At 34.5% G+C, this 21,035-nt stretch overlaps 1 protein-coding gene across 3 annotated transcripts; it reads left to right on the top strand.

Annotated features, from left to right (window-relative positions):
• Positions 1–1,856: 1,856 nt before the first annotated feature.
• Positions 1,857–18,520, top strand: LOC138328590 (uncharacterized). Of its 3 annotated transcripts, none has more exons than XM_069275473.1 (3): positions 1,857–2,201; positions 6,566–6,681; positions 13,278–18,520. In XM_069275473.1, exon 3 carries the CDS (start codon positions 13,308–13,310, stop codon positions 16,386–16,388), a length of 3,081 nt encoding a protein of 1,026 aa, XP_069131574.1. In that variant the 5' UTR covers positions 1,857–2,201; positions 6,566–6,681; positions 13,278–13,307; the 3' UTR covers positions 16,389–18,520. The 3 variants fall into 3 exon arrangements, with proteins under 3 accessions (XP_069131574.1, XP_069131576.1, XP_069131575.1); XM_069275475.1 differs by lacking the exon at positions 1,857–2,201 and adding an exon at positions 2,687–2,780; XM_069275474.1 differs by lacking the exon at positions 1,857–2,201 and adding an exon at positions 2,831–3,027.
• The last annotated feature ends 2,515 nt before the right edge of the window (positions 18,521–21,035 follow it).

Below are 21,035 nucleotides of genomic sequence, written 5' to 3'. Positions count from 1 at the left end.
CGGATTTCTTAGAGAAAAAAGAATTGTAACATTCTGATCGAGTCGACAAGCCGCGGAGATCTCCCGGAAAACCACCTACCTAGAGCAAGTATCAAATAATTGATGATTGTAAAGACTATGGAAGGTTATTGGTAGTAAAATATATGATGTCTTACCAAATTCGTTTTTATCTCATTCACGCTAGAAGACACATTTCGGTACTTCTAAATGAAAGACTAGTTCATTATGACGTTTCAGGGGTCAATTAGTTAAACACGTAACCTGGGGTATTTGTAGAGGCACTGTAAATAAGCGAAATTTGTGCTTGTTTGAGCTTCTATCTAACATTAATTTGTATAATATACCTGTATAGTTCTCTTACCCTATTGCTTGATAGTTTGTTTTTATGTATAGTATGTTTGCTTAGTTCATTGTTTGTTCGGAACAGTGAAAACCCCCGCTACTTATTGCTTATGCAAAATATGTTTATCAATATTTATTCGTATAGGTAACGTTCTGGTTCAGATATTCGCTTTTTACCTACCTGGTCTGGGCTCGATCCCCGATATGGACATGAACAATGAATTTATTATCTTTCCCATAGCATGGATTTATGCTAGCACTCCGGTTTCCTCCAACTCTAAAATCCCTTAAAACACTTGCATTCGGACCATCGAAAGTGATTCATTGTGTTGTAAAAGAAGGTTTTTAGATTTGTTTTACTTTTTTACTTGTATCAAATCATTGTTCTGGACTATCTTTAAAGACATGCAAATTGAAAAAAAATAAAATCTAATGTATGGTTTCCTCGATGACTTTAAATACACATATTTATCATTTACGCGGTAGCCTCATTTTGATATACAATGTAGGAAATGGGAAATGCAGTGCTAAAAAAACGGATGCGCTATTATTGATTATTAGTATATTTAATATTGTTTATCGCTGACTTTTGATTGCTTTAAAATAAATACATTTACAAAAAGTGTGTTTTAATATCTATCTTTAAAAATGTACCCATTTTTGTTTATTAATTAGAATTATTTGTTTTTATTTTCCTTTTGAGTGAAAGGGAAATATTGAAACGCTTCTGACGAATTAATTTAGGTATATAAGGTGGGATCTTTTTATTGAATGACCTACACTTTAACCACTCGCCCACATTGTCTGTCCCTTCTATATAGCCTAATTGTTGGGATGACAATATCAAGACACTGGGCTTTAGATTAATGGGCAACCGTACATCCACCTATCGACACCTGGCCGAGAGAATTAATGAATTACTTAATGAATAAGTAATGAATATATGAACTAAAAAAACAATTAAAGAATGAATTATTCACTTATTGAGTTGGTAAAACCAATGTATTACAATGACTCCATAAATGAAATACTGAAATATTATCAATGATAAGAATATCTTTAAAAAGATAAAAAGAATGAAGGTACTTGACGATTTTGAATAATAATAAATGATGACCATTGTTTTAACAGTTACTCGAAGCGAATTGTTCCAAACATGTACATTTGTGATCGAAGGCACTTTGGAAATTCATTTTAGTCAGCAGCTCGATATGACAAAAATCAAATATGTGATATCAAATAACAATCCAGTTGCAAAGGTTATAACGTGATATCAGGTTTCAAGGTGCTCATACGCAATTCATTTTTTCAATATATGTCCTGCACGTAGTAAAGTTAAGAAAAATTACGTTAAATTATCGTTGCAGATGGAAAACATAGTGTTACCTTTCTGTAGTCACTCAAACTCGTATCAATTCATTGTCATTCATCAGGGTTTTTTTCAGCGGTGAAACTACACTAGACCTGCTGTGTGCTTACCCTAATAACTTTACACGTATACGAAGAAGGGTGTGAACTCCCGTTGAGATACGTAAAGGAAATGAAAATAAAGTGATTTCAGGCAGAACGTGTCTACATAGCTCGGAATATAAATAGGTAAATTATCGATCGTCAAGGCAATCACAGTAAGATTCTATCGTGCCCCTATATCAAAGGGCTGCACACCTCTGATACACAAGGACCTTGTTATACTCACCGCTATAGACAGGTGTGCTACTAGACATCATTATCTAGTAATCCCGCAGTCATTTACCTCGGACTTTAATGCTGAAAGAAGGTTTTCTTGTCTATTTTATCTTCACCTTGCAGCTTTAATGAAAATTAATTCACGGACTGTTATCGAGAGGGATTTGGATTATGTAAGTTTCCGTTTGCAGAATTGAATACGCTTTGGGCTTCTGTGGACTATGCTGAATTTCTTTTTTATTTCATTATATGAATTTTATGTTATCAATAAAAAGGTTTGATAATACCAAAAATTGATGAAACTGGCCGAAGTAAGATGGGTTATGCAGTTAAATATATACTATCAAAGAGTTTCAACGTTGTTTTGAACAAAACTTAACTATAATCATAGTGGATAGGAATGCTTTCTATAATCAAGGTAAGTTTATTTTAGATCATGTTGATTATTTTTATTCAGTTAGTATGATGGCGATAAGCCTTACAAATTGTCATGGTGAACGTTAGTTCTATAAATATACCACATATATAAATCATTATGGATAATTCATTAACATACATATCTCGAACACGTAAGATTAAGTATAATGTACAGGGCGTTACTTATTCTCACCTCCCACACGGCCTACAACGACACCCTAATCAAACCATTATCCCCACGGGTTATAAATGAGTGTACCCACGCTTTTAAAACAGCTGATAAGCTTTGACATGTTTTTAAATTGGATTCCTACTCGTCATCTGCAGCGAGAGAGGTATGTCTTTTAGGAGGGATAATTTGACATGTTTTAGGCTGGGGTAAGGGCACGGTGATACCTTGTATGCTTAAAGTGATTTACATTTGTGATAAATAGTCAGTAAGTTGTGTACTTTGTGATATTCGGAATTAGATAGTGCAAGGGAGAACATGGTGACACGAAATTGATTTTAGAGGATGTAGGTTGAATAACCTGTTGTATGAACAAACAAGATTAGCAGAACTTTGAACTTAGAATGAATAAGGTAAGAGAGGTATGCGATTTTAGAGTTGTAAGATTAGAGAAATGGGACACACGGATGCAGCTACAAGGTAGGACTTGTTCGATATATATTTAAATTTCAATTTGGTCTATTATGATCATCATAGTGTATGCAAGCTGTTGGTTATCATATGGCTTGTATCTCTGTGTTTGATTTATTCCTTAAAATGACTTCAAATACTTTTTATCTTTTATTTAGCTTGTAAAAGCGAATTGTTGCGACTGGTTTTAGTTATCTCGATGCTTCATTATTTTTTCTGATTGATATCGTTGGTGTTTGAGCAAATCCTTAAATTTGTCCGTGTATATTGATGTGGTATACCTCAGTTTGTCATCGCTGTCTCCTTGTATGGGAAAAGAGTTTTATACCTATTTTCTACATTGAAATACTCCTTGGAGATTGTTATAGTTGTGTTTTACTAGAATACCTTTTATGGTAATTTATTTGTAAAAATATTATGACTCATTTTATGGCAAACCTCGTGGTTTTACATTATCGACAAAGTTTAAGACAACTGTTAAATATTTTAATGAGTTGGTAATCTGATATGTATGTCAATCTGATTGCTGTGTGCAAATAATGACGTTAGTTAGTTTTCATTGAAAAAGAATGCGGAGTGTGTCAGTGGATTGTACACTGTGACGTAAAAGTTTTTCATTTCAATTGTTGTTTATACCAATAGCATATTGAATGTAAAATATGTTTCTTTTTACTCTAACAATGTTCAGCTGTCCAAATAACAAATAACAGATTATTTTGGGGCTGAGGTACTTGCAAGTTGCTATTCACAAGTTTTAAATGACTATTTATTAAAATATGAAGAAAAAAATCACGCATGTTATCTTTAAGTGAAATGAAATGTTTCTGAGCTAGAATTAATATTACCAAAATCCCCATCAAGACACTTGCTCCTTTAGACTGGATGTTACAGTGAGATTGCACTATGAAATGGATATGTTGAATGGCTATAATAGAATGTCAAGAATAAGGCCAAAATATTTATGTTTAGGATTACATTAACAAAAACAAAATAGGATGCAGAGGATTGTTTAGTGTATTTCACTCTAAAGTAATGACCGGAACCAGAGTGTGAGATCGAAACCCAGACTTTGGAATTTTTCCGTAGAAAAGGGGAAAAAATAGAGTCGGAGGTAAAAAAAATAGGGTCGGTCGGCTAATCCTAAACAGACATAATCTATGGCCTAAGCAATTATAACCAATAATTTAAATTTAGACAATCAATTCATTATTAAATTAACGTTTTTATATATTTTGTGTTTGTGTTCCGAACTGTGGATTCGGTCATTTCTCGTTTTCATACTTTTCAATTGACTTGGATGTTTAAACATTTGGGTTACATATTCAGTTCAAAACTTTAAAGCATTACCCCCATTTCCCCTAATATTGCATTGCAAAATTTGAGAAGATAAACCATTATCTATACTGTGATTAGCCAACATGTAAGGTGAGCGATACAGGCCCTTTAGACCTCTTGTTATACATGTGCTACGACCTAGCTTCACCTGTTAGTCGTAATTAGCAACATTAGCAATGTAGTAAATTAAAAGAAAACTCTCATTTTAACCATCCTTTAAGATGCTGATTTGAGTTTTAATATGATTAAATTAATAGCATGACTGAAAAAAACCGATTTACAGACACATTATAAATACTGATAAAACAGCAGATGTTATCCTAGTCGTGGAGGAAGATAGGCAAATTATTTGATGTGGGCGGAGTTTGGCAATTTGTTTTAAATTTCGGTACCAAACATTAAAGTAATGCGTGATAATGACGAAACAACAACGTGTTTATGATATTATTTTTCATCGTCTCTTCAGACATTGTAAATCCTTCTGATAAAGTTTCTTACTCGTGATCACGTGTCGTGTTTGTGGCCAATGCGAAATGACAAATTAATCATGTACAATATGTGTGTATAAATCATGATTTTATCGTTATATATACGTAAACGATCATTCATTAAACTATATACAGACAAAACACCATCATCATTAATGCATCATGATTGATCTTGACGATTATGAATTCAGCCACATAATGTATAATGCATCGTGCATAGGTATCTCAATCCATTTCAAAATGTAAGTGTATCAATGGCATCAATGTAATTGATGGAAGAATAATCGTCTTTTTCATATGTATCAATCCGGATATTGAAATTCCGTATGATATATGTTGGATAATGGTATAGTCAACACCAGAGAGAGCAATCGGAACCCTTCGGATGTAACTGACGTGCATTGACATCTTATACATCCAAGGAGTTCCGATTGCCCGCTGGACTCCTTTTCGAAATATGAATGACCTTTGAGTCCCTGGAAATTGTGTGAGCCATTGTTTAAATTCTTCTCTAATTAAATATTGCATGTTTTTGTACCACCATGTGCCGTACTTTCATACACTATGCATTATATAATTGTAATGATATCATTGTATTTTATTTTAGATATAAAAAATATTATCTTAAAATTCTTAAAAAACTTTTTTACACCATCATTCACAAATGGCATAATTCATTCATAGTGAATTTCACTCCTTTCTTTTCTTAAATATAGCAAATTCACATTTGATAAATTACATATTACAACAGCAAAGGAAATATGTATATACATTGTATAATGAATTGGAAGGTTAGAATCAAATTCACTAAAAAATAGTTTTTGCGCATAAACGTCGCGTTATAAGTGAAAGATACACTGTCTAAAGTTATAATACGTTTGTAATACATTATTATTGTTAAAATTATATTTATAAAATATTTTTTATTGTAAAATTATTTAAAAATGATTATATTAGGTGAGTAATATACTTACCAATTGCAGTTACACTGATTAACCCGATGCGATTTGCCCTGTGGCGTATGTTGCACTTTCAAAGGAAAAATAAAATTTTGATTGGCATTATTTAATATAACAAATGAAGTTATCGTATTAATAAAACAACATAAATCGAGATAAACATGTTAAATGTCATGGTGATATCAATGTGGACGGAAAGATAACGACACGAAAAGGTATTTATAAGTTTGAATCTAAACTTTATAAACAAAGTTGATTTCTATGTAAAAATCGCAAAAATAAGAGTATCGCTTCATCCGTTATTCTATCAAATAAACTTAACATATATAAGTAAGACAACTGAACACAAAAATATCATTGAAATACTTCATGCGAAAAATATTGAACTCGAAGCAAAACAAAAAACAAAACAAAATCCGTACAAATATATTTTCCGATAAGTTCTTGCTTTTATACATTGCCAAAAATTTAATATAGATGTATGCAGGTAAACAGCAACAGCAGGATTGTATCACTTTCATTTGTGGACTTTAATCCTTACCCTGAAGTTTCTTTTCCTCCTTAGATATATTCTCCTGTCGGGTGACGTGTCAGCCCTTTATCATGGACTATGGTTATGTGGCTGTTTACTTCTAATGGGGATTTGTTCCACCAGGTTTATTATTCATGGGAGTATTTTCGTTTTTAATACATTTCAGAATTTTGACATTGAGAGTGGCTAAAATGCTTCACAATCATCCACAACTCCACGGCGTTATAAGCGGGTACATATCAAGCTTAGCTGCGAACTTTTTTATCAACTTGTCTCCACAAAGTAAGTTTTTTATTGCTTTATAATACAAAACGCAGTTCATTTTTCAGGTTCAGATAACCATCAAACCCCATTCCGTGATATACAGAGTACAAAAAGTGATATGGCAGTCATCCTACGTAATACATTGCAAGTAATTGTCACATGTATCTTCACGCCTGTGACAAAAGCGAAATGTATTGATTGTATCAAACACAGAGGAGACAACAGTCACGTACAATTTTAATACTTTAATAATATAGTTCGAAAGTTCCATTACGAATGTATATGTGACCACCTGTGCGTGAAGCCATGTGCAGTTCCATTATTTTCCCACCAAATTGACATCTTTCGTATTTTTCAGTATAAAAGATATGCATACTTCAGTCGACTTAAGCATATTGCACAATACGTTAGCAGAAATATATCAGGTATATGATATACATTACTATATATAGTATTTATTATCGACTTGCATTTTACATTCATTTGATTTTAAATATTTTTTACATTCCTTAATTTTTTTCTCAAAATAATATAATTCACTTAAATGGCCCTACCGACATCGAGTAGAAAAAGTTTTAATTTTTTGTTCCATCGCCTCTAATATTGACGAATTGGTTAGGATGTCTGTGATTGCTCATTCCAGCATGACATTGAGTCAGTTTCATTAGGTTATGGCCGCAAGTTGGTTGTTATTCTCCGGAATATTTTTTAAAAATTGGACCTTCTTAATACGTCGGTTTTGAAACACTAAAACGAAGCAGGTAAAGTGCGAGTCGTCCCACCTTCCGGTGATTATAACATAATGAAGCGGTTTTTTTGACGTCACAATATAGCTCGTACTTTGCCAACGTTGTTTTGGTATCTTGAAACCCCATATTCTCCTCGGGATATGGATCACAAACAAGGTTTTTAGGAAAAAAAACCCCGAATTTAACAAGTCTACCCTACAGTGTTATACAAGCGAACGTTAAGGAAGCCAATAAATGTCAACTTCCTATACGAACGCGCAAAATAATGCTTTATTCAAGTATGCTATCCACTTTATGAATGAGTATCCTGCCGCCTCAGAACTCAACATTATTAGGTAGTTGTCGGCGTCAGATTTCTATGGGTTACTCGCTAGTACATCGCTTTCAACTGCTGCGACATGTCCTAGATATCACATCTCAATGGGAAAAGTGAATTTGTTAGGACAATGAATACATTCGTTATAGATACCAATAAGCTAAATGCTGTTCCATATACCACAGCGTTAAAGTTTAATAATTTGATAATAGCAGTAATTGTGTGGTGTAGCATAAGTCTAGGTTCTCATTTAACACTAAATAGAAAAAAAAAGATCGAAATCTTCAGCTCAAACAGGGTAGCCAGTTTGGAATAAGGTGCATTGGCACTGAAGTTTTAACCTATTATTTTATTTGTTACAAAAATTGATATTTTGAATCTAAATTTCAATCTGGATTTCCAACTTCATATCATTTTTAACAAGAAATAATTGCATGTCAAAAAACATTTCTACTACCTATTTTAATTCCGAATTAACCAGCCAACCAGATGCCGGGTCAAAATTCTATCCAGGGCTCAATCTTCTAAACACAGGACTCTTTTCAAAGAACTGGTTTTCATTTAGTTGATATTCCCTTCTATGTGAATTTAGTTATCTATCAGTTATTTACTGAAAATCCCCGTCTTCTACAGAGGAAACAGTCAAACTAATTACAACTCAAACACAAAGTCATCGTCGGAGACCCACGTTGATTGCACCACGTAACGCTCGTTGCACTTAAAAAATGCCGCATCGCGTAGTTCAATCACTCATGGGTGTTCGACAACGACACTCAGCAAACAATACCCCTTATAATGCGGGAGAAGGGTATAAGACCACCACGAAAATCCTCCTAAATATCGTCAGTGATTATAAATAAAGTCAACAATTTCTTCTTAAATGTAAATCTAAACTTTGGCCACTGTTGAATTAGAATTGAGCAATAAATAATGATAGTGCATATACTCCATTACTGTTGTTAATATTCGTGTTTTAATTCGTAAGTTCATTATTATGGCAAATGTAGTTATATATCTTACAACCAGTCCTATCAATGATGCTTCCAAAGGCTGAAAAGATAACTCGCTAAAATAAAACCCCACGAATGGGTTCCAAACAGTACATTTTACACCCATGAAATCTAAGAACTATACGGTACTTATACCGCATATATCACCCCTGATACTGCTGTTCCATTGACAGTAAATGTCATACTTGTGAACGTATAGTATAAACCACATAAGTAGGTTATTCACACCTCCCAACAGTTAGTATATCATCCCGATAGTACAACTACTTCTATGTACACGCACGTCCATCCACCATTACACTCTATAAGGAAACACGGAAGCCATACGTCGCTCATAAAAACACACCTTTCGTAACATTTATACACTTTTTATGTGCCTTGAACATCATTAACATATTTCTATGTCACATTGTATGACTAGGGAAAACTATACGATATACTGTTGACAAATCTATACTTATGGGTATCATACAGGTATAGCATTTCGATTAGGTTGATCCATTGTTTTATCATCCCTCTAAATGATATTAACCGAAGATGAAGAAATGTGATAAAATGAAATACAGACTAAGTATATGGGGTCATGGGGTCAATGATTGATCAGAATTAGAAATATCCACAACCATGTTTGTGTAACCTACAATAGTGAAAATTCGCTATGACACTAAAGATAAGAATCTGTCTTCGAGTAATGTAACGAATTCGGAAGGAATCTTCATAATGCAACGAAACTGTTGTTTTAAAGCAGCCTTATCTTAATATCGCATATCTATTTCATAGAAAAACATTTCATATTTAAACAACTAAGACCGGTTCAGGCATTAAATAATGGTAGTTTTCCTCAAATATTTGTTTAAATAGTTTACCTTAGAAGCGCTTAATCAAAAAATGAAGAAAATAAAGGAAAAAACAGTTAAGTCTAAATAGAGTGTAACTTTCGACTTCATAGAAAATCCCTACTACATGTACAACGTGTATGTTCAAATATATCATGTGTTGATTTCTAATTACTTCGAAATAAACAGTGTCTTTGCATTAAGGAATTTGAGAGACGAGCTTTTTCAAAATTATGATTCATACAAATAATATTGTAAAAGGTAGTTCATATCTCGTGTAACCCATATACTTTAGGTGTAATATATCTAAAATACACTATGTCATGTCAGCTTGTAAATTATTTAATATCCCTTGTCATGACATATTTGTAAACCGGTAAATATTTCACCAATGCTAAGTATATTTGTATCTGAATTAACAGCGGTTTTGTCAATGATGATATATGAAGCTTATATGAAATGACCTACGTTTACCTAAACATAGTATCGACAATGAGATATGGCTCTTCACTCCTGTCAAAACCGTCATAAAACCGTCAGGCTTTCTCAATGATGTTTAAACTTAGTCTGCAGTGGTAAGCAGGTCATACAACTCGACCTCTGTTAAGAAGATGTCGACGTCGACCAAGGTTTTGTAATGATAACTGTCGAAGGAAATGAAATCGGATGTTGATTTGGAATCTCATATTCCTTGGGGATATTTGTACGGGGCTAGTTGTGTTGCAGTAATTCCTTTCGAAGGAAATGCCATTGAATATACATCCAGGATCACATTGTTTCGGAGGCAGTTGTAAGCACTGTGAGTAAGTCTACATATAAGTACCTCATACATGTGTTTCATCCATATCTTAAAGCACTTACAAAACATCATGCCTATAGATGACATTTTCGAGTTTTTGGTGTATTTAAATTGTGAAAATTGTAATAATTTTCCCGAAGGAAATGACATTCGATATTGATTCTGAATTAAATATTGGAAACGGTTGTATGCAATGTAAATATTTACATCTTACTTCATTTTTCTGTTTGATCCGTGTTGCCTCCATTGTTCACTAATAATCTCATATAATAATAGCTAAAGTTTTTTTTTAATTTGTTATAAAAGATCATGAATTTCTGGGGAAAATGTAGTATTCACATACACTTAGTTTATTTAGATGAAACATGTCCATTTGTGATATAAATAACTCGTTAACGACAATCTTATCAAGCGTTGGTGACCAAGTGATGACATGATAACGAAATCGCATTGAAGTAAGCACGTGTACTTCAGGTAAATTCAAAATGCATTTTTGTCCAAACAATTGGCATTTAGATTTAAATTTCTATTTTGAATTTTGAATTTTAGTATCATTGACGAGTACAAAACGACTACATAAGTTAGAAGTTGTTTTCATGGGTGACATGTATATTGTAGTATGTAATTTTAAACAAATGAAGCATTACAGCGATTTGCCATTATTCATATATACATGTATTACTAGTATAGGGTCATATTTGCTGAAATTAGAGTATTGCAGTTGAGTACGACATTAAGCTGGCGCTTGAACATTGGATCCGTTAACTTTTAAGAAAAATTACATTCGAACCAGGTTCTTAAATCTTATGCATTAGGGAAGCGAAAATATACTGCAAATTGTCCAGCATCCATTATAACCGGAAGAATAATTAGTAACACATTTTAATAGAGATTATGCTTCATTCCAAATTATGCAGTATTTCAATAAGACCGATTTCAAACTGAACTGGTTCACTTATATAGAAATTGCATGTATGGGATATAATTGAATCACTACTATAGAGTACGCTCACACCAAGATAACTGAAGATCCCAATTACAAATTACGTTCATTGGTCTAAGTTTGGAAAAGGTGATATCAGCAGCATACAGATAAATAAACAAGGGTTAATGGTGGTATGGACGTGATTGTTTACTTGAATGAATGTAGATAATGCAAATGAAAATTATTTTGTATTTTGTTAACTGAGTCACGTTTGACGATTCATCAAGTCACGTGATTTATGTGTACCGTTAACCCATAACATTAAAAAGTTGTATGTGTTTATTTAATTGGTCATTGAAATATATTCGGATTTAAAAGTATACAAATGAGTCTTTGAAACGGCTGTCGGAATGAAGGATGATTTATAAAGGGGTCAAATATTTGAAAAGGCAAACATTGCAGTTGAAATAGGTCAATGGATAATTTAAATTCATTAACTTTTCATGCGTTAAAGTTATTATTTTGAATGAGGTAGATCCGTACAGTTAATTAACCTTAACCTGAGCTATCGTACACTTTAACTGGCCTTTTATATTTGATTGGATAATGAAATATAAGATAGTTTACTTCATCCCAGAAAGACTATCACAATATCAGTGTGGTGCCCTTTGGATATATCCGTGAATGGTAGCAGATATGGTTTTTCATCGCTCACACATGGTATATGAAGTATCTACTAAATTACGTTCCGGTACACGTTTTTTCCGTTAGGGTGAACGTTTTTTTTTTATCAGAATTCAATCTACAACTTATTTTTGAGTTATTACCTGGTTGTTTTTCTCTTTTGGAAAATCTTGGATTTACGTATCATATACAAGGGACATATAGTCAATATTTGTGACAAAATGTAAGTGTTTTGTCAGGAAGATAAAAAAAAAACTTGGTCAACGTATTTTAAGATATATGCGACACCAAGTGATGATGATGATAATGGAATAATATTAAGTAGTAATAAAAATACACTTTTTCGTTCACATAGATCAAGTTATGAAAATCCTTAAAATGTACTAAAAGTACCAATTTTACTGAAAAATGTCCGCTCAACGCTGCATTTTAACCGTGTAATTTTTAAAAAAATCAAATAAGTTTTTCTGCAATTTTAATGCAGATCATCACATTTTATTTCATTAAGGGATACATTTTATCTTTCTGCTTAAAAGTTTTAACTATTTTGCTCGCGTGTATGTCTTTCATGTGAAAACGTTTAACATAAAGTTGTATGTCTAAATTGCTTAGTTGCTGGCACGTGGTAGTATATATTACCACTGACAGCAGTTAACTGGGATTGACAGATGACGTCACGTGACGAATGACATGTAGTTATCACTGTAATTAACATTTCACATTGTCCTCATATATAACAAACATCAATTGATTGTATATCAGCTATGTTACGGCGACAACGCTTCACATTCCATACATATGTATTCGCCAGTCATTGTCTGTGATGTGGTTTCGCTATCATTGTAACAACTACTTAAATAATTGCATTGAACTATTATACACTTTTTGTGGTAGCATTCATCATATTTTATTTCCTGTTGATATAATGTGAATATAATGAAGAAATTTACACATAACGTTAGGAAATATTAGCTATCCATCATGGATATGGGTAAAGTTAATAAATAAGGGATACATATTTTTCTATAACAATATCTTATTAATTATTCTAGATCATTAATATAATTAATCTTTAGCTCAAACTTCATTCATAGTTTTAGCCAATTTCTATCGATTTAGTTTGACATCTTCCGTTTGGCGTGATGAAAAGTTCATTGCAAGTGCAGAAGTGGGATTCAAATGAATATGCATGAATAATTCATAAGTTTATTTCAAGTGTAATTCATTACATCACATGACGCTATATAGACGCATATATAACCTCTCATGATATAACTACCATTCTCTCTTTTCAGACAACTGTTGACATGTAGACCCCATCAGCAATGACGTCATCTGTTTCTGTGTTGTTTGTGAAGGCGGTTCTCCTTTGTGCTCTGACAACAAGCAGTAATGCTGTTTCTCCGACGGGCAAAAGTGTCCAGGATATCCAAGCCGCAAAATGTAGCATCAAGCCAGTCGATGACACATTTTCGAAATACATGGATGACGCTTGGGTTCAGTTGAACGAATTCCACTTCAGCATGGCAAATTACAGTACGGACCCGCTGTACAAGGACCTTGGTATGAACTACAAACCCTGGAGGTGGCACAGGACCCGTACACAGCACGGGAGAACGCTTCTTATGTTGTCCTTCCATTACGATGTTCTGTCTATGACTATCCTTACCATTGGTGTGGAAGCAAATAACATTGAGCTTGTCGACAGTCCGTTTGGTTGTTTCGGTAATTTGACAGGTGAAAAAAGAGTAGAAAAAATCCGACAACTGATTTTAGACGATTTCAGTTCGGTAAAGAAAACAATGACTGAGCTTGAAAGTGAAACTCACTTGCAGAACATCGTTTATGTGTGTAATGAGGTTGTGAAAAAAACGGATGAATATGCAGAATTCGGCAACAGATGTTGTCACCAAAACGTCAATGGTGATACGGTGTGTACGGACCAAGTTGAGGACGCCTGGATAACAGTGCTCTATGTGTGTATCGCCCTCGTCAAAATTCTTGTGTTTTTCTTTAGTCCCCTTCTACTACCAAGCTATATGTACAGTGCATCGTACGTGGCCTCGGAATACGTAGTCAAGCTTAAGGATGAACTCAAAATGAAAATGTTCATCACTGAAAGTACCGAAACATCCATACGCTATAAGAAGCGACTTACCATTGAAGACATATCGGAATGGAAGAAATTTCGAGAGAGCATAGAAGAATGTCCCATGGATGAAATAGTGCCTATAAAAATCCCAGAATTGCGAGTGAAAGTGAAAGGCAAGAGAATCATACCAGAGAATGAACCTCCTACTGGACTTCTAAGAACAATATACGATAATTTGATCCGATGTAAGATAAAAGCCTTGGACCCATTCCGTGAGTGTTGTGATAGAAGTGTATATGCGTCCCTGGAGCCTCAAATCGCCCACAAGTGCACGTGGCATATGTTCGTGCAGATGACAGTGAAAATTCTGCTTCTGTTTCTTGTCCCAATCCCGTACTACGTACGTGTTTACATCTACTATCAATTTGAACAAGGAGAAATGATTCGAAGAAGTCTGGTAGCTAAGGAACTTAATCTGCATATGGGATTTAATTTCTACCGTGGAAATATCATTCAGTTTCTGACACCAACACACGGAATTTTCATAGCTACTTATGTCTTTTACTTTTCCGCTGGATTCATAATAGGTTTCGCCGATGAAATTACAAGAGAGAAACTTAAATCCATTGCTAGAGGATCACTTCAGGATATGTTAAACGTGCAAAGAACGAGTGTCCTTCAAGTGATTCTGCGTATTGGTTTGTGGCCGTTTCGAAAATGTGGTCTAATCGCCATTATTCTTTGTCCGATCTACGCAAGTTTCACCGCACCATTATGTCTCGTGATTTTCGCATTATATTGTATACCAACAATTTACCTATCGTACAGACTGTTGTATCACTCGAGGAAGAAAATATCTTATCGCGACGATACAAAAGATGCTATAAAACCTCTAACAAGAACCAAAAAACACGTAAAGAAAATCCAACAAAAATTATCCAAGATTGATAACAGTGTACATAGTCGGCAATCAGCATTCACGGACGATGATCACGTGTTTCCCTGCACGTGGGGCTCTGGACGACTGATGATGATTAGACGGTTGCTCGTACAGGCAATCGTTGGTTTGTTCTGTCTTTCCTGTCTCTACGCTATTGTGCTACTATTCGTGGAAGCAGTTGGACTTGTAGTTGAGGTACTAGCATTCACCATGATGGGTATTATCGTGAATGCTGGCAGTACGCTTCGGTATGTCTCCATGGCATTGTTAGTCATAGTTTACATGCACGACTGTTACAATAACGTTTACGAGAGTTATCTCACCTTCAACAAGACAGTGATAGAGGATGTGATGGACAGAGTTGAGGATTTAAAGAAAGTAGCAAGTCTGCCATCAAGTATGCAAGAAAATGCTGCATTTCAAGTGCAACCACCAGAGACTCTTGATGAAATCCCCACCATTCTCTCGTTCGAGAAAAAAGAACCAGCTTGGAGAATAGGACACCTGTTGTTGTTCCTCGATTCGTACGACACACCGAGAATTCCATTGCGTCTGTTTAAGAAGCTTTGTGAGGTGCGTATCCATGGAGCACCTGGTCCTGTTTACATTAACCTCCTACGTGCAACTGGCAAATTCCTCATCATTGTGATTTTTCTTTTCTTTGTCATGATCGTTGTGATGGCTTTTGGAAACGTACATCAAATTTCCTCTACAAATCAGACACTTGCAACGCTCGCAGGTGGTTTTGTTCCAATGCTCTTGAAAAACGTTTTACCACGAAAGTCAGTTAAGCTAAATTTAAAAACATTAAGCTTCAAAGGTCAGATCGACGAGATTATCAGCGAATTCAAACAAAACTGGCCTCTCTGTGATCTTATATTTGAAAACGATGTAACGTCAGAGGCGGACGGTAGCGAAATACGATCAGAGACTAATAGTATAGACGAAGGAAGTGGTTTGAATCCAAAAAAGGCAAGCCAGAGTCTTGAAACTATACTAGAGGACAAAGAAGAACCAACAGAAAATGGAAAAACGGAGAAAAACGAAAAATCCAAAGAGCATAGTATTGACGCATATATCAAGGAAAAGAAGGTCCCAGACAATAGCAACAAGGCATTTGACATTATGGGCTATTTTGACAAGCCTATCAGTAACGGCGTTCCTCTTGGTGCTCAAACTGCAAGATTGTTACCACGATATTCGGTGGTAGATGACAATTATGTGGATCTATTTATAGATATGAGCGTTGCGGAAACCACGACTCCTTGGCAAAGGTCACTGGAGTCAATTCCTTCCGTGTCAATGTTACCGGAAGGAGAGACAGAGGAATTACATAACAACATTCCAGAAATCAAAATCGACTCATATTATTGAGTGAAATAATGAGAAAAAGAAACGATTGTGAAATAACATTGTAGGACAAACACCGTAGTACCCCACATATATCTTGACGAAGCGGATAATTAGATGACTTGTTTGAGGATTCCTGTTAAAAAATAATGTGGTATAATCACCTTCGAGGAAGTTTTGTATTTTTCGTGTGCGCTCTATCATCATACTAGTAGCCTATCGACTGAATTTTAAAGCATGTTAGTAGTGTGTGGATACCATAACATAGGACGGTCAGTGATCTCGATTTCCAAGAGAAGCACAAACCGCCAAGAGTTAAGATTAATTCACACACCCGAGGAGCGATGCTCTCCAGATGGAGCTTATTTTTTGTATATGCATTTATACATATGTGACATAACGGAAATCCATAATCTTAAGTCGTCATACAAGAGTATAGAATACGGTATGATTATACTGTAAACATTATTATTTTAGTGGTGGTTTTATTTTAGCGGTGGTTTTATTTTAGCGCTTTTCGTGCTATCTTTAAAGTGCTATTTCATGATGTAGGGTTTTGTAAAAGGGTATTCCCGGCATTGAATCATTGAAGTGTGCTAATTTATAATCGTGCTGATATTTTTTTAGCATTTGCGCTGAAATAAGTATGTTTACTGCAATAAAATGATACCATACACAAAACCATGATCCACATATTTAATTCTGGTTTGATTTAGGGCATAAGCACTTAATAAAGTAGGGTAAACGTTGACTGGTAATAATTGGTAAATTATTTTAGGTGTGTTTAATGACTCCATGTATCGTTTAACGGGTTGCTGTGAAATCACTTAATTTCGATGGGCTTAATTTTCGTGGATTTCTTTTTGTTTTAAAATTTCGTTGGCACTTAAATTCGTTGAGAAGACCTTATGGATTACTGTTGAACATGCACAGTCGATACTCAGACAGCGTTGATAATTTCATAATATCATGATAGACTTAATTCATTATTCGTTTGTAAGTATAGTCTACCAAGTTGTAAAAACTATCTTTGTTTGAACAAGTTTTTCCGACTGGTGCTTTGAATTTCTTATCGTACTCCCTGAAATAGACTTAATGCATTGGAATGCCAATCATTATGTCATCACAAAATATACGCTTAAAGGGACCTGACTTTGTATATATTCATTAAAAAGATCAATTTTCTTGGGAACATAAATTCATTGATTTTGGTGAAAAACGAAATCCTTGAAAAATTAAACCCCACCGAAAAGTATTTCACAGTAATAGAACGTATAATACACTTGCAGACAAGATGTCATTTGCACAGTCTTATATGCCTTCAAACTTAATAAATTTTTTCTAATAAATATCTTAAACGATTTCATTTGAAAAATATTACATGACAATTTCATTGATATGTATGTAGTAAGCATGCAAAATCCATTATCAAAAATTAAAAAGGGAAGCAATTCCAAATCATTTTGATATTTTAAAATTAAAATATTTCAATCCGAGTGATGAATTTAATTAACACCAAGTAGTTAATTGTTTTGTCATTATCATAAATGACAAGTCCTTAGGGGACGAAAAGCTTAATGTTTTACCATGGTCTTGGTTGTCTAAGAATAATTCTTTGTTATAGACATATATCACAGCCCAAAATTCCCGGTGTACGTTTTGTTTCCTCAATATTATAGAAGTTACACTAACGCTGTTGGTATATCAACCCCTGGAATAATTAATAACTAAACTGAATGCAGTTCAAAAGAAACAATTGACCAAAAACACGCCTGCAGAGATTCTTTTCAATAATACAGAGACGGCGACGCCCAACTCCAAAGCCATACAGTCAAGCTCTGTGTACCGTTATTCCATTCTGATGTACACCAAAGACCATGCCGTTTATTTGTTGTCACACACAGAGCCTTCAGTTTTGTTATGACATAATCCAGGCGTTAATATAACGACAGTGATAGTAATCCCTGGAGTAGGGAGGATATATAATTCCCGTTTAATCAACTCCTTCTCTGTGTGGCTATACTTTTTTGTTTATTTGTTTGTTTATTTGTGGTGGTCATTTTCATTGTTTGTCAGAAGGATCTCGAACAAGCATTGTGCTTTACTGTATATATTGCATCGAAGACAATTTTTACATTAAAATATATATTTTCTCAGTGCGGCTTCATTCCTGTGTTTTCAATAATTTTGCACAGAGGTATATTAATTTACGATGATATACTCTAAATGTATACTACTCAAAATTTGCTAAGGATCACTTTTTTGTAGTATATCAAATTCATTTAATTGTACAATATTCATAAAAATACTTTAATGATGTCTTTAAGATGTCTAAACACAGGTTCCAACAGGAAAACTATGGAATTTTCACGAGTGCTCGATACATTACTTGCGAAACAGAGCTACCCCAAAAATCAGCAATGAGAGCGAAAATGAAATTCGTGTTAAAAAAATTTTTTCGTGTAATTTTCATTTCAGTATATTGTGTGACGTCTCCTAGCTTCAATAAGACTTCGACATCGCCGACGCATGCTTGCAATTAATTCCCGTTTCCGTTTTGCTGGATGGATGCCCATTCCTCTTGCAGGGCTGTTCCATGTTTTTGCAGTGACCTTTGATGGTAAACGCGGGAAGAAATGGATTACTGTAGCATGTTCTACACATGCTCTATCGGATTTAGATCCGGGAACGAGCAGGCCAGTCCATGCGTTCGATAGTTTCCTTCTGAAGCTCGTCGTCAGAGGTTTAGTAACGCTACGTCACTACGAAATGACTTCATAAATGCCACTGGAACTCGAATATCTACGCAATCTGTACATAATCATGCAGACTGAAGTTCCGTATACCTGCAGAGAGGATTCCCTTGACTGGTAGGCATGCTCAGGCTACACTTACATTTGCCCACGATCATGTGAGATGGACTATCAGAGACTGGAGCCCTGTTCTGTTTACAGACAAGTCCAGATTCTGTCTCGACTTCACAGACAGGCGGGCTAGAATGTGGAGACTACCAAATGAACGATTTCCTACAGCCAACGTCTCCGAACACGACCGACATGGCGGCGGGTCTGTAATGGTCTGGGGAGGTATAAGTGTCCAAAGTAAAACAGATCTACATGTCTTCCCGAACGGCAATTTGATAACCCAGAGGTACTGCGATGAAGTCCTCGATGTCTACATTAGACCATATGCTGGTGCTATCGGTCTGGAATTCATTCCTATGGATGATAACGCTCATCCACATAGAGCTTGGGTCACTGTCACCTATCTTCAGGGGAAAACAATCAAACGCATGGACTGGCTTGCTCATTCTCCGGATCTAAATCTGATAGAGCACGTGTGGGTCATGCTTCAGGAATCCATTTCTTCCTGCACTTACCAGCCAAGGTCACCGCAAGAACTTGGAACGACTCTGCGAGAGGAATGGGCATTCATCCAGCAAAACTGGAAACGGGACTTAATTACGAGCATGCGTCGGCGATGTCGCAGTGTTATGAAGCTAGGGGACGTCACACAATATGTTGAAATGAAAATTACACGAGAAAACTGTTTTAACGCGAATTTCATTTTCGCTCCCATTGCCGTGTTTTTGTGATTTATGGGGGTAGCTCTGTTTCGCAATTAATATATCGAGCACACGTGAAAATTCCATAGTTTTTCTGTTGGAGCCTGTGTTTAATCATGTTAAAGACATCATTTAATCATTTTTATGAATATTGTACAATTACATGAATTTGATTTACTGAAAAATAAAGTGATCCTTAGCAAATTTTGAGTAGTATATTTATTTTGCCGTAACCAAATTATAGCGAAACAATATAAATTTTGAACGTCTTAGCGCAGTTATGAATGCGAAGAAATTACCATAATTACTCAATGAAAAAATATACAATTATTATTATCATATTTTAGTGAAAAAATACTTTAACCGGTAGAACATGTACATTTACAGTACTTTTTGTGTATTCTGCGGATTCAACATAATCTCGATACGTAGCACTTAGGGTCTAATAAAAAAAAGTGTAAGGATGTTTGAATTAGAAATAAACCAAGGATAATGTCGCGATTCCGATGAAATAAAAGTGTTAAGATATTTGAAATAAAGATATAAACTAATTATAATGTCGCGAATCTGATGAAATGAAAGTGTTAACATATTTGAAATAGAAATTTAAACCAATGATAATATCTCGATTATGATGAAATAAAAGTGTTAGGGTATTAGAATTAGAAATTTAAACCACTAATAATATTTCGATTATGATGAAATAAAAGTGTTAGGGTATTCTGCAAAGATAAACAATTCCTCCTTTTGAATATTACAGTGTAGGAGTTTTTAATTAGAACCAAGGATAATGTCTCGATTATCTTTAAACATTTTCCCTACAAATGATGATTAATTCCTTTTGAATATTTCAATGTATATATAGTATATTTATAGTTCCCGACATTTACAAACTAGTATGATACATCTATCACCATAATACATTTCTCCTACACACCTACTTGTTAGTCTGAGTTCAGTCTATATGACATCGTTATAGTGTAACATTTAATTTTGTTACTTTCCTCCTAGATCTGTTTCTGTCATGTCGATATAACAATTACTCGGCGAGGATTAATCCAAATTGGACGTGTCCCTATCAGAATAAAGTGAATTTCATGGTTGTC

The sequence above is a fragment of the Argopecten irradians genome, chromosome 7 (assembly GCF_041381155.1).
Source record: "Argopecten irradians isolate NY chromosome 7, Ai_NY, whole genome shotgun sequence".
NCBI classification, from domain to species: domain Eukaryota; kingdom Metazoa; phylum Mollusca; class Bivalvia; order Pectinida; family Pectinidae; genus Argopecten; species Argopecten irradians.
Note: the sequence above shows the minus strand (reverse complement) of the source record. Positions and strands in the feature narration are given on the sequence as shown.